The sequence below is a fragment of the Polyodon spathula genome, chromosome 17, assembly GCF_017654505.1.
Source record: "Polyodon spathula isolate WHYD16114869_AA chromosome 17, ASM1765450v1, whole genome shotgun sequence".
Lineage (NCBI taxonomy): Eukaryota > Metazoa > Chordata > Actinopteri > Acipenseriformes > Polyodontidae > Polyodon > Polyodon spathula.
In genome coordinates, this window is record NC_054550.1 from 18,892,179 (window position 1) to 18,907,967 (window position 15,789).

General features: G+C 40.5%; 1 protein-coding gene across 1 annotated transcript in view; it reads right to left on the bottom strand.

Annotated features, from left to right (window-relative positions):
* Window positions 1–1,902: 1,902 nt before the first annotated feature.
* The window catches only part of LOC121330000 (gephyrin-like), a 287,319-nt gene continuing 273,432 nt past the window's right edge, over window positions 1,903–15,789 (bottom strand). The window contains exons 22-24 of the mRNA XM_041276184.1: window positions 5,003–5,106; window positions 4,566–4,662; window positions 1,903–3,042 (exon numbers count right to left, since the gene is read on the bottom strand). Of these exons, the coding sequence (XP_041132118.1) occupies window positions 2,909–3,042; window positions 4,566–4,662; window positions 5,003–5,106 (335 nt within the window). The 3' untranslated portion in view covers window positions 1,903–2,908. The remainder of the gene's footprint in view (window positions 3,043–4,565; window positions 4,663–5,002; window positions 5,107–15,789) is intronic.

Here is a 15,789-nt window from a genome sequence, read left to right on the forward strand (position 1 = left end):
ATGATCAAATTGACCCCTTGAAAACATATAAAACTGTTAAGGACCTGAAGCCTCTCCAGCGCACATCCTGTCCTGTATCGTGTACGAAACACTTTGGTTCATGAAGTACAGTCAGTGTTTCTCACAGCTGACAGACCTAACAAGTGATGACGGGGAGAATATTTATGATCCCTTTTACTGACGCTTTCACTACTGGAACCCTGAAGAGGAAGCTGCTGACACTGATGGGTGGACTGGGGAGGGTGTGCTATTTCCGTGCTGAGAGGAGAGGGCGGGGGTTGTATTGTGTCATGGGGCCCTGGCGTGGGAGTTAGATTAGTGAGAGTTTGGATTAGATACAGGCGACTGTTCTGGAATGTGGGCCCTGGTAAACAATGCTAGCTTCATACAGATAGATACCATATTTCTCATTACTTGATGATTAATGCATATCATGGTCTTTGTAGCATGCTTGCTTAATAAACTTGAAAGGTTATTAACCTTTTTAAATGTCTTAAAATAATGAAGTAGTAGCTGGAATTCATGCACTATGAACATTTTGGAATATGCAGGGACTTCTAATATTTGTACATTGGTTATAATGCTGCTGAACTGGTCCTACAGTGTATTTTTCACAAAATATTAATTGAATGGCTAAGAAGGAAATCCAAGGAGGGGGGTGGGGGGGTGGGGTTTGGACGGTTTTACCCACACCAATGTCATGGGGTGCCCTCATCAGGTGACAATGTGAACATTTCTTGACTTTAGAGGAACCTGTAAGGTTACAAAGAGATCTGGTGGTTCTAAGCGGGTAATGTAAATATAATTAATGAATACAGTACTACAGGAACTAATCTTTAGAGATAAAGAGCTAAGAAGAGCACCTTGCAGTGGATGACATTGACGTACCCGAGTTTCAGACACTGAATGTATAGTGTAGCATGCCACAATACAATTTTTGCCGTTTGGCATTTAGTTTTCAAATTAGATTGCTCAGGGATATTGTGTATACATACCTGAAATATTAACAATTGAATACGAGACACCTTCCAGCACCTTGAGGAGCCTGTGCCAGGTCCGATCAAGGTTGTACTGAGCACAAACAGCACCCCAATGCTGGGTACCTGTCCTAAGAAAAGTGTACCACACAATACATTTAACCGTGTACTGTAAATTCTGACCTATTGGGTCTTGCAGCTCTATGCAGCTTTGCTTTAAGAAAAAAGAATGGTTCCTACCACTGACTCTGATACGGGGTAACCTTATAAATTCAGTGGAAAACTGCAATACTGCTGGATAATATTAGCCTAATGTGTTTTTAAATTAAAAAATAGGTCCTGTCTGCAATGGAACAACCCATTCTGGGCTGTCTGAAAATACAGTTGTTTACTTATTTGCTCTGCGATTATGTCATGTTAAATACTATTATCTAGCAAATATGTCATTTTTACTATGTAAAAAACATCTAAAATATATGTAGTTGCATTGTAGGCAGTGTTTTTATTAAAACCTTGCAATATTTGACTGACACATCGAAAGAAAGTAAATGTATGTAAGAAAAGCAGCTTTATGCAAGCAACAAGAAAGTGCTGTAGCATCGCTTTCAATTCCGTTTTGTTTTCTATGGATTCTTTCTGGGCCTGCTGTTTGCAGATACATGAGGCAGCAATAAAGACCTTGCAGCAACCATACCCTGTTGTCTCCTTTGTCTGTGACTGTACAAGTATCTGAGAGGGTAAGCAAACATAAGGACTAGGTTACAAACAGTAGAGTACAAAATTATAAACCAGCCAGCCAGTCATTTTAGATCATTTAAACCCCCAAACCGGATCAGCACACCTTCACATGAAGGCTCATCATCATCAGCTTCAAGAATACGCCCAGCTCTTTCACTTTATAATCCAAACACCACCATCTAGAAATGAAGGCTGACAATGAAAAGTTTTACATAATGATCAAGGATTTTTTTATTTGTAATTTTATTTTGTTTCAATATCATAACAGAAAACATTATAGTACAGAATTTGCTGAATATCTCATTGCTTGTTAATTTCCACATGGATGCTGGTTCACTATTCTCTGTACAAGATCACGCTTCACTTTATTATATATTTTTTTTGTTATTTCTGTACATTATATATTTTTTTTGTTTGTTTTTGATTAATTGGTTAAAAAGGCTGTCAGCACTTAAGGAAGCAAGTTGTTTCTTTATTCAAATAAAAGGATGTTCCAGTGTTGTCACCCAATCAGGTCGCTGCGCAGCGTGGAGCCAGGTGGCTGCTGGGACGCTTCCCAAACATGGCAGCTGGTTTGTTGCCACCTGGGTCCCGCGCTGCAGCCTCTTGTCTTTTGGCACTGTGCAGATGAACACAAGTTACAAGATAAAGAACAAGCAAAGCTCTTTGTGAAGCAATTATGAAGCATACTAATAAGGGAATTAGCCGTGTCGTCTAAGCTAGCATAAAAGAAGCAGACAGCCTTGCTCAGGGAAGTAAGTATCCGCAGTTTTTTTTTTTTTTTTTTTTTTTTTTTTTTTTTTTTATAGATGAGGAAAAAAAAAACATAAGTTCCGCAGGCACCTACAGCTTCTATTAAAAGCTACCGCTATCAGATCTAGCATTAAACACACAAAGCAATTGCTATGAAAGAGAAAAAAGTTGCCTCAATATTACAGAATAAATTTATTTTATTTTATAATGTACTTATTTTCTTAAAAGATTTCTTAAAAGTTATTATATATTTTTTTTAAATTCTCTTTGAAATAGTCTTCCCACCCCCGTTGTTTATTCTATTTTTGTCTTCAAGATGTCGACTATACTGATCAACTTTATCCAAATCAATAAAAACTAGCTGTGCCGTTGCATATTACAGGATACAGTCAATGATATGTGGACATGCACCATAGCCACTCCCCCTCCTGCCGGTGACATCATAGCCGGCCTATAACCATGACGTCCACCACCTCCCCCTTGTGAAGCTCCACATACTGCTCTGTCTTTGGAGGTAGCATCAGCAGTCCGTTCGCGCTGCGCATGCTCATCAGACGACTGCTCACCTGGTTCCCTGGAACAAAGGGACAGGTCTTTAGGTTTCAAAGCTGTACTCACCCAGTGTCCCTATTAAAAGCACTGCATGTGGAGTGCAGGGCGAGTCATACCAGTGCGATTCCAATCCTGGACGGGATGAGTTGAGGGACTATCCACTGGGGTTAGTTTGCCTGGCTGTGCCACAGTGACCCCTACTGGTCAGAATAGTCAGGCTTTACTCTCATCCAGGGTAGCTAAATTGCAACATCCACAAAGCAGTTTACTTTAACCAGAGATGTGGCCCCTAGGTCAGCGGGGTGAAGAGATTTCGCTTTGGTTCTCCTGGGCTGGGATATGTGTGTTTGCAGTGGTGAGGCGTCATTGAGGGGTACATACTTGATGGGACTGTCTAAGCATTGCATTCCAGTATGTATGTATGTTAATAAAATACAGGGCATCCCCTGCTACTACTGTAGACACAAAATCAGAGCTATTAGTGTAATGAAAAATTCAATCTATGTGAATTACATTCACAGTCTGTACATGTAAAAAGGTAGGCTGCATATTTTTTCCCTGGATTCTGATTTTTTACCCAATCTTATGTTGCCTCATCAGTGCAACCCACTTACCAACCAGGGGATCCAAGACAGATTCCTGCTCACCCTGTGCTCTCCTAATAACTTCTACTGAAGAATGTCCTCACCAAGCTTTATCCCAATTGGTGTGACACCGGGGATGCACCCCTTAAAGGGGAAATAACGCTAATGTTTGTTTGTTTTTATACAGCCCGTCTTTTTAAAAAAAACAAGACAGGTATATTTACAATGTAGGGTAAAATATAAATATATCCGAAATAAACATAAAAAGATCTGATCTTCAGAAAATGATTCCTTCATTCAGAATATATTCCAGATACGAATCACCTATGAGGAATATCTTCCACATTTTTAAAATGTATTAAATCGATACATGTGTTATCACACATTACAAACCATGTGACCTGCTCTATTGTAGAACTGCAATGCTGACATGACCAGATGCCCCACAAATCTGCCCTGTGCTCTGGTTAAAGTAAACTGGCTGCCCACATGATTGCTGGACCTCTACCAGCAGGTTATCATTAAAGCCCTGCTGAAGCAGACGAGACCTGTTCCTGGCGTGTTAATCCTGTAACAAGCACATTATGACAGTGATATCTTTCCCCTGCCACGGCTATAAATTAGTTATCTGTACCATGAAACGGAAGATTCATATTGCAATATCCACTATGTGTACATGAAAAAAGAAATACACATGTATGTGCGACATAAGGACAGTCAGACTCCCTCAGATTCTAACACTCAACTGCTTGTGCTAATAGATGTCCAGACTGAGATTCACTACAATTGAATAAGCGGTTCTCTGGACACATGACACCTTGTACAAACATTAAGCAGAAGCCTGGCACAGTTTGCTGACACAGCACTGACCACTTTAGTAACACATTTCAAAAGTAGTTGGGTGCAGGGCAAGTTTCCCCCTGCTTAGGGTGACATGCAGTATACGCGTCTCAGTGCCCACCTGTACTCTGTGCCCAAGGCAGTGGTTCTTGGTGATGCCAGGTGAGTATGCAGCGGTGGTATTCAGGGCGAGGGTCCAGTTTTACGTCACACGATAACTGCAGGGAAGAGGCAGCAACAAAAGGAGCAATCACTTCTCAGAACTGCCCTGGTCACGTACTGGGACAGAGCAGACTGTGTTCACTGTCCTGCCTCACAAATGATGTGCATCACACACAAAGCTGACTTCTCAGCTAACCATGTGTAATATAGTGATCATAGATTAAATATTTCACACACATTATTGAGTACCTTAAATGAAAATGTATGGACATATTGTGCTGCCTTTAGTTTTCACCCTTGAATTTTTTGAGAAGTCTATTTCAAACTGATTTGCTCATGATTTCCATCAGGGTGCCCCAGTCCCAATACTTGTTGGATTGCAGTGCGTACACCTACCCTGGCTTTGATAATAGTGGGCCGGGGGTCCAAGATCCCCTGCATCTTCCTCAGCGCTGGGATGACAAAGAGATTACAGGTCACCACTGCGGACACCGGATTACCTGCAGGGAGAGAGGGGAGGAGGGGAGAGAGGAGAGGAGAGGGAGAGAGATGATAGGAGAGAAGGGGGAGAGGAAAGAGGAAAAGGAGAGTGGAGAGGCAAGAGGAGAGAGCGGAGAGAGGGGGGAGGAGAAGAGAGGGAAGAGAGAGGAGAGGAGATGGGAGAGGTGAGGAAAGGAAAGAGGAGAGACGGGAGAGTGGAGAGGGGAGGAGAGATTGTTACCGTAGAGAGGGCAGGTGATGCTGTATACAGAGGCTGTCCCGAGGAGAACACAGAGGCTGCCTGACTCTCTGAGCTGTCAGCCCCAGTATCAAACTTGCACCACTGTTACTATACACACATAACAGAACTTTCTCAGACCTTATTTTCACTTTGGATCAGGGGAAGCCCATGTATCCTGACACCACACAATAAGACTCCATCCTGATGGTCTTTCTTTAATGCATACCATATACCATCTACAGTTATCTTCAATTTCTCATCTGTTTAATATCCTGGTGAATGTGTTCTCTATGCCTCTCTTTGCCATGCTTGCTAACAGTTCCATTTGCTTCTGAAAAAGCTAAATTTCTTAGGGGGTTTGAAAAAAGTGATCACTCAGTGAGTGCTGCTGTGATGTCTGTGAGATTTTACTAACACAGCTAATACAGCTGCAGCAGAAAATACAGGTACAGTTATTTTTAAAAACAACTCACTTTAAAAAAAATCAGCTTTTTAGTCTTGTCAGAAGCAGACCCTATGGTTGAAAAACAACATTTCTTTAGTTAGTAAGCCTGGAAAATAAGGCTCTAGGCAGAAACAGCAACAGAGAGACATAACATTGTGAAAATAAAGGTAGGAAGTATCTGTTTAAGGCGGGATCCCAACACCTGTCTAACAGGTAGGGAATGAATCTACAGTGTGTTGGTGACAGGAAGCAGGTCGTAAAAGGTCTAGAGAATTGGATGATATTGGAGACTTTATTTCAACACGATCACCGACATGTGAAGTGAGAATGTAACGGAAGAACACAGCAGACCTTGCTTATGACACGGTGCATTGTGCATTACAGCAAGAAACCTCCCATCCTGACTAAATGAGGTTCATTCAACAGATAAAATGCATTTTTAAAGATTTTTTAAGATTCCGGCGTCCTACACTGACCAATATTTTTTTGATTACCAAGCATATTACCGATAAGATGAAATACTTGCATGTGACAACTTGTTTAATCTAATTTCATTTTTTTACAAAACCATGTTTCCTACACAATATCCCCCTCCCACACTTGTTTATTTGGGATAAGTCTAGAGGGCTACAGCTGCCGAAGAGAAAGACCTGCCAGGACATGTCTCAATAATATGCCAGCGAGGTGAGCTGTACTGGTATTCAAAAACAACATGTGTGTTTATCCAATCCGGTCTTGCATGTTAAAATTCTGCATTGTAATGCTCCCTGCACTCAAAATAATGAACCCACAGACAATAAAAAACAATACATTTAAACACAAACCAAACAGCATTATCTGACAATGGCTAAAGATAGTCACATTGGTAAGATTTCTTTCTTTTGCAACTGGATTAAAAAAAAGATTGCCTTTCTTATCAAGGCCATATATTTAAAGTGAAAGCACACCTGCCATTTTGACTATGTTTATTTGAACACATATTCTACCAAATCTTACATGTTGGATGCACAATGGGTGTGATTACAATGACTTCTGCCACCAAGAATGGAACGTTCTTTTTCAAGAATTTTGATGTCATCATACCATCAGCGTAATATACTTTTCTAGATTTTAGAAATACATTTTGCAAGTGTGGAACAACTGGAGGGGGTAGCCAGTACCAGTCTTGTACAATTTACATTGTTCCATGGGTCAAAATGCATCAAATTCAAGGGACAAACTCAAGAATCATCACCTTACTGAAATGAGAGAGAGAATTACACTTTCTCGTCTCCTGTAATCCTAGTGCAAGTCTTGTGTTAGATAAGGCTTACTGCACAACTTCAGAACAAATAATGCAAAGCCACAAAAAACAAAACCCAGCCAGGGAAAGGGCACAGAGCTACATCAGTGCTTCCCCAAGACTGTCAAAAGTACATTCTTTTGAATTTCACAACAAACTTTGCTGTATAACTTCAAAACACGTGCATCTGTTTTAACTGTATAATCTTTAGAGATATAAAATAGAAATACAGTATAGAGCTGAGATATACAACTTTATACTGTCAGCACAGAGCAGAGCTCCCTGTGTAGCTTCATCAGTTAAACTTTAGCTTACAGTCCTTAATATCATACTGTTGGAAAGTATTTTAATGCAAAGGGACTTCCCTTACTAAAATGATAGTAGTTACAACCTCTCTTTGAAAATGTAATTGATATGGAGTTAGTTATGGAGTTGATATGTTGATATGGAGTTATTGATAGATTTTAACAGGCACATTTTGTTTGAACTTAAAGCTGCAAAAATATTAGAATGGTTTTATTCACAGTACAGTGAAGCTATTGATATTGATGATCGCATTGGTGACATTGGGACACCACATGGAACACAGTAACAGTATATTGTTACAAAATAAACTTCAATGCAATTAGTAGCATTGGAAATATTTAACAAATGAATACAACCATCCTCAGAGACCAGGAGCACGATCCAATTACACCTGCTGTAAATACAGATGGCCACGATTAGGTAAATAAAATTAGCACTTTTCTATAACATCATTCTAACACCCTTCTTCATTACAATGCATGTTTAATATATATCATTGTCTTTTTTATGATTGACAGCTGACATATTCCCCCTCCTTAATTACCAAACAATGACACCCACTGGCCTGGCACTTCGAAGTATAAACCCATGTCTCATAAAAAAGGCCAGGGAAAGGTCGATTTTGACTAACAACGCTACAATCATAGTGTGCTCCCTCTATTTTGGTTATAAATGTATTACATTTCTTTAACCTTTAATGGGCTCTTGCGTGCTTGTTCTCCTAACCTTGTATTACCTATGTCTGGTTATTCAAACACAAGTGAAAAATAATAATAATTATAATAATAAAAAACACATGAAGAAATCTACATATTGTGAAACCAACATAAAAAAAAAAAAAAAAAAAAAAACTAAGAAATGATAAGACTGGAAAATAAGAATGTAAAATGTTTGCAGTGAGAATGTCAGTTCAGTGATGCAATGCCAGGTACTGTAGAACTGTGGAGATTCAATCGTGTGCTCGTGATCTCTAATGAACAGTAAGCATCACAAACATTTTCCTACTCTCTACTTTTAACTACAGAATTCAATTGAAGCACAAGGTTTAAGCTTGTAGTGAAAAACAAAGACTCAAAACTGACTCATAATTGGTAATGTACGTGAGTGCCAGATTTCTCTAAATTAACCACCAACATATGCTGTACAGTACAGGGGCGTGGACAAAAAACAATTACAATTCCTCCCACACTGCCACTAATAGGACGCAGGTCCACCATATGCATTCTGGCCAGGTGTTTAAATTGTTCTATAGGGTTGCGAGACCGTTCTTCAGTGACTGCCCCCTCCAAGTTGGGAGTGGAGGTTTGCAGAAAGGCTCACAAAGTCATCATTTTTTTGTTTTAGATATGGAAGTACCTGCACTTTTTCACTGCAAAAAAGTCAGTCCGAAAAGCAACTTTTATATATCACAGAATACGTGTCGGTGGCTTTCATGATAACGTTCCTTAAAAGATTCAAATATTTCTGTTCTGGTGTCCACAGGGGCTCATCCAGTAAATGCACTACCTAGAAGTCAAATGATCAGGCGTTCTCTGGTTTGAATCCTGGTCATACAGAGTTGCATACCTTGGTAGAGCTGCAATAGCCTTTGGCCCTCTAGTGAGTTAAGAAGGAAAATTCGTCTGGTCGCAGTTCACCTCATCTTGACTAAGAGAGACCCTACTGATCAGGCACCCCACCAGTCCAGGCAGAGATTTCCAGATTGGGCTCTCACGTCCAGGGTTCAGTAGCCCACTAACTTCCTTTTCTAATGTTTGCACATGAAAAGAGGTAGCCCTTTAATCTTTTAATCTAAACTGTAACTGTTTCTTACTGTGCTACATTATGAATACCAGTAATACAAGGCTGAAGGTGGTTAGCACAGTTTTTCCAATGACAAAGTTCTGACAATCAAGCTCCACTGTATTTGATTAAATTCAAAGATGACGTTTTTCAAAATTACAAAACCAATCCCATTGACAGTGCCCTTCTAAAACACCCTCATATAGATACCAATATTCAATTTCCCAGGGATGTGAAGCAGTCTATACCCCGGACTCAAAGCCAGAGAGATGATGGGTTACCTGCTTCTGATAGCTTGCCCGCTCTGACTGACATTATGGGAGAGAAGTTGAGGCAGCCTTGCTGACTGTGTACCTTCAATCAAACAGCCTACACACACAGTAATCAATACAGATTTAGAAAGAGCCCTGGAAGGAAATAGCAAATCCCTGCATGGCTGATTCCATTAATCACTGTGATGCAATAACAGTGTAGAATTGCTGGAACTTCAGTTTAACTTTTGAAGCAATAACATGATCTGAGGGAGCAGACTGGACTGAGACTGAGAAAGACAAAGAGGGGCTGTTCAAAGTCACTGGAGCTAACAGAATGATTTAATTAGTTTTACCTCCCATGTCTCAAAAGTACAATTTTGAAAGACCACGTTATAGAAAACACATATTTTCATTTTAAAACATGATATCTGGTCATCTGATTTGCCTTCCAGGAAGTCTGCTACTGCTGTACTTCCTATGTCATTTCACCCCAGCAGTGTCTTCAAAGCATCTTACTGGCTGCAAAGCATGTCAGTCATTCGAGCAAGCAGCTGATTTCTTAATGAAAGGAAAGAATCCAGTGAAGTGTGGGGACAATTTCATTCTCCATGTAAAATGACCCAGGAAGTGCAACACAGTCTAAAACAAACAGAGTGTTCTTTAACCTAGTATTATAATTAAAATACATTTCTTTCAAAACGGCACATTTGAGACCTATAGAATTAATGGATGATCAAGAAAATGTATGGAACTATTTTGTTAGCTACAATTACTTGAGTGGACTATGCGGGTTTCCACCCTCACACAAAGGGATCATGGAGGACTGGTCACATATTTGAATAATTTAAACAATATGGACACATTGACAGGGATAATGTCCATTTTTTTCCCCAGGGGAGTCTGCTAAAACAAAAATTAATACCAAATACTAAAACAAGCCCACAAATTTCATTTGGCAAAAATAAAAAAAAAATAAATAAAATATATATATATATATATATATATATAGAGAGAGAGAGAGAGAGAGAGAGAGAGAGAGAGAGAGAGAGAGAGAGAGAGAGAGAGAGAGAGTAAAAGAGAAAAAAAAAAAGACAAAATGACAAACAAACCACAACAGGCAATTTTTGCTTTAGGCAAGTGATAGCTGAAACAACCCCAACAGCAAACACAAAATAAAACATTTTCACAAACACATTTCTCAGAAAACAGAACAGAAATCAGATTCATATTACTCAATTTCAATTTTGTGTTGCATTGTTTTTTCTTTTTTAAAATAAAAGATCAATTCTCTGGATAGTGCTTTTTTATTTTTTTATTTTTTAAGGAGCAGTGTCCCATTTGGTTAATAATGACTACCTTATTGTCTTAAGTTACCAATGTGCAGCTATTAATATTATTTCCTTTAAACACTCATCCCTTTTTTTTTCCAATTTCCGTTTTCTGAGCTATAATGGAGCTTGTAGTTGACACTGATAAGCACCTACTTCCACGAGTAGCAGCAGGGGCTTGCTTGCTCGACTCTGCATGCTGTGGTGGCACAGAGGTGTCAAGGAGGATGGAGCTTGTGTCCCTGAAGCTGAAACTACCTTTGGGGAATATAAACAAACTGGCCAGTCACCAGAGCCTGCTAGCTGATGAAGCAGGGTGCACAGAAGGAAGGTTGGGGAAGGGGTGTGGGTTGGTATGAAAGCATGTAGGAAGCTGTGATAACAATTTGGTATAACATTTTTACACAACAACACAGACCCATGAATAAAATGACTAGCTGTAGTTTATTTAGTGCTGGTTAAGGTAACCTCAGTCAAAGATTAGTCCAGGATTAGTGTTAATCAGGGTTTGTGAAACGAGGCTCATGTTGTATGGAATTCCAGCCACTTTATACATTTTAAAAGCATGACAAGCAGCAAAAGGGTCTTTAGATGTGCTTGTCTCTGGACATTACTAGGTAGTGAGAGGAATCACAGTAAGGCTCACACTTGCTTCAGGTTTTATTTACAAGCTTAAAGCAGTGCTAAGCAAGGTTTTAATACCTTTAATACCTTTTTCTTAGTACTAGTGGTAGCAACATGTTCAGTTTATTTTTTGTTTGGGAATATACTATTATTTCAGAGACAACACTACAGAAGTAAGAAGTAAAACTTGCTGCTGCTTCCTGGTACCAAATCATATCCTGCGCTGTTTCACTCAGGTCATGTCACCTGCTACAAAGTGATTCGATACCAGGAAGAAACAGTCCCCCTACATTAACATTATCTACAGCACTGTACCTGCACAATCTATTATTTACAGCACTGTACCTGCACAATCTGTAAGCCAGAGTTAAAGTATAAAACAACTGCTTTTAAAAGCTTGGCTAGCTCTCCTTTAAAGGTTATCAAGAAACAATGATCAGCACAGCATTCTCACGTTCAGCAAGTCCATAATATTTGAGTTTTACCGACTTTATTTTTACTCAGGTTTGAATGAAGTGTTCCAGGGTAGGCTTGTTTTCAATAACTTTCCACAGATTTCTACTGCTGTACCAATCAAAACAACTGTGTCATGGATATCTACACCCCCATTACATTATGAATTCCAATCTGGAGCTCTCAGGCAGATTCATCACAAAGCAGATCAACATGACCTACACCCACAGTACTGTACAGTATCTACATGTAACATACAAGGTAAAGATTATAAGAAAATAAAGTAGTTTCAGCTAGTGCCTTCATCAGTGTGAAGTTACAAATAGTGTATTATACATATTTAATATATATATATATATATATATATATATATATATATATATATATATATATATATATATATATATATATATATATATATATCACATTGCAACACTGTCAGTGTTCCAGTTACATCAAAACTGGATAAACGGTTGTTTATATACATAAGTGGAAAACTATTAACTTCTTTTCTTTACAGATTCTGATATTGTCAATAACTTGGGCTGAATGATGTCCTAACCAAGTCTTATCACAGTTGGATGAGCAGTTCGCTAGATATAAGCAAAGTGTGACAATCAGTAAGTATAGACACATTCACCATATCCCTATTACTGGGGATTGTACAATAATGTTTTAATCCCAAGATCTGATTTTTTATTTAACATTTTGCAGCTGTTCACTGTTGCGGACAGACAAATACAATGGGATTAGTAAGCAATGTTGGCTTGATTGAGAAGAACAGCAATATAGCTAGATATATGATACAGCCATGTCATGTCGTTGCAAGTTGAAGGGGGTGTCTCTTTTTTAAACCAATTATTGCACAATCGATCTGCAGATTGAATACCCTGAGGGCATTCTGGGAAGTTTCAGGAGGGTGAAGTGAGAACAGCAATCTAAACCAACAGTCAATGTGTGATTGTGGGACACAGCAACTTTAAAGTAGGACACAGACACAAGTGGGATTGTGGGACTGTGATGAGTCAAAGGGGTTTCGGTCTGCAATTCAGCCTCCCAACAGTAGAAGGCATCAAACCAACTCGGGATTTCCCTTACCAAGGTCTTGTGACCATGACAAAAGTCATCTTTTTGAGGGGCGGCACCTTGGTGAGGGGCGGAAGTACGAGTATGTAAATTCCAGCCACTGGAGTCAAGTGAAATTAAGGATACCTGTCAGTTTGGGATTGGTGATCCACTGACTACCGGGGCGGGGTTTGCATACTAAAGGGAACGTGCTACTGTGTTCGGGGTTGGTCCTAAGGAATAGAGGCGGGGAAAAAAAAGGCTGGAGGGAAGTACTTGGGAGTTTGGACTGTGTCACGAACGGAGGCCTTACTAACTTGGTTCTTTTCTGTTTTTATTCCTTTTTGTTTTATTTCTGGATTTAAGCAGAACGCGAAGAGGACTAAGAGGCTTCCGTTCCTTTATTTTTGATTACGCCCGCACTCCCTCCCTCACATCCTTCTTTATTATTTTTTCTTTTTTTTCGTGTAATATTAAATAAAATTTTAATTGTTACACGTAAATCACTGTCTGGAAAATCCATTTGTACTCACACGCCTCACACGTGGTGTCATTGTGGGAGATTGATCCAGCTACAGTTTTGGCGATGTTTAGGGAGCAGGAGGAGAAGCGAGAGGAGAGGGAAGCACGGCGCCAGGAACAGCTCGCCCAGTTCTTTGGTCAGCTGGTAGAGAAAATCTCGACACCAGCGGCGGAAACAGCGGTTGCCCGGATGTTTTCTTCACAACCAAAGCTACAGAAGATGACTCGTTCTTGGTCACCTTTGAGAGAGTGGCAGAAGCAGCAGGGTGGCCCAAGGAACACTGGGCCATGAAATTGGCACCCTGTTTGACAGGACAAGCGCAAGCAGCGTATAGAGCCTTGATGGCCTTGGAGGCCGCGGATTATATAAAAGTAAAAGAAGCCATTCTCTCACGCCTCGGGATCATGGAAGAAACATACCGGCGCCGTTTCCGGGAATACCAGCTGTCCAAGGGGGTGCGGCCCCGGGTTGCGGGACAGTATCTCCTGGATCTCATAAGAGAAGGCTGGGAAGAACAGTCAAAAGACTCTAAAAATATAGTAAAAATAGAAATATGTATTACAGCTACGCGATCGCTTAGAATTAGTCGGTCGATTGGCACATGACAATCTCAAAGTGGCACAGCAGAAGCAGCAGCAAAGCTACAATAAAAATGCAAGAATTAGGAACTTTCGACCTGGAGACAAAGTGTTGTTGTTGCTTCCCTCATCAGAATCTAAGTTGTTTGCTAAATGGCAGGGTCCCTTTGAGGTCATTCGAGCAATTGGAAAAGTAAATTATGAGATCCGACAGCCTGGGCGTCGGAAGGAAAATCAAATTTATCATGTTAATCTCCTGAAACCGTGGAAAGAACGGGAGGTCCATTTTATATCTCCCGAACAGGAGGGAGAGGACTATGGACCCTCAATTGAGCCAGTATCAGCAGCTGGGGTTCCGATGGGGGAACAATTAACTCCTGATCAACGCAAAGAGGTAAGCAATTTAATCAAAATGTTTGGTGATGTGTTTTCTAACGTGCCCGGAAGAACGCATTTGATTGAACATGCTATTATCACTCCGCCAGGTCTGAGAGTTAGACAGAGACTGTATCGCATTCCAGAAAGTCGGAGAGATTCTGTCCGGAGGGAGGTGGAGTGTATGTTGAAACTTGGGATAATTGAACCTTCCCGAAGTGAGTGGTGTAGCCCAATTGTACCAATAGACAAACCAGATGGGTCACTACGGTTATGTATAGACTTTAGGAGGGTGAATGCTATCTCTAAGTTTGATGCATATCCCATGCCTCGGGTAGATGAACTCTTAGACAGGCTGGGGCGAGCTCGGTTTATTTCAACTTTGGATCTGACGAAAGGATACTGGCAAATTCCATTAGCAAAAGCCTCTCGTGAGAAAACGGCATTCTCAACCCCAGATGGTCTTTTTCAATTTTGTACTATGCCGTTCGGACTTCATGGAGCTCCCGCAACTTTCCAGAGACTGATGGACAGGGTATTGCAACCTCATCGAGAGTATGCAGCTGCATATATCGATGATGTAGTCATATACAGTTCTTCCTGGAAAGAACATTTGAGTAGATTAAAAGCCGTCCTACAGTCTCTGAGGAAGGCGGGGCTCACAGCGAACATGGCAAAGTGCGCTATTGGAAAAGAAGAAACAAAATATTTAGGTTTCATAATGGGTAAGGGTAGAGTGAAACCGTTGGTTTCAAAAGTCCAGGCTTTGTTGGATTCACCGGTACCTACCACAAAAACCCAGGTGAGATCATTGTTGGGATTGGCTGGTTATTACCGCCGCTTTATTCCACACTTTTCCACTATAGCCGCCCCTCTCACTGATCTCACTAAAAAGAACGCTCCAAATAAAATTAAGTGGAGTGCAGAGTGTCAGACAGCCTTTGAATCTATTAAAACTAATTTGAGTCAGGCCCCAGCATTAATAAGCCCGGATTTCAGCCGAGAGTTCATCCTTCAGACCGATGCATCACAGACTGGTCTGGGGGCGGTTCTGTCCCAGGAAAAAAATGGTATAGAACACCCGATACTATATATTAGTCGGAAGTTACTGCCGAGAGAACAGAGGTACTCTGTGGTAGAGAAAGAATGCCTGGCAGTAAAATGGGCGGTGGAGTCCTTAAAATACTATCTTCTGGGACGACCCTTTGTACTCATCACAGATCACGCCCCTTTAAAGTGGTTAGACACAATGAAGGATTCAAACGCTAGGATTACGCGGTGGTACCTGGCGCTCCAACCCTTCGCCTTTCAAATAAGGCATCGTGCAGGTAAGTTACATCAAAACGCTGATTTTTTTTCCCGGGAGGGAGGGGAAAAGGAGGGGTTAGAGGTTTCCGAGTGTTCCTTCGGCTCCACTCTGAGGGGTGGGATATGTGATGAGTCAAAG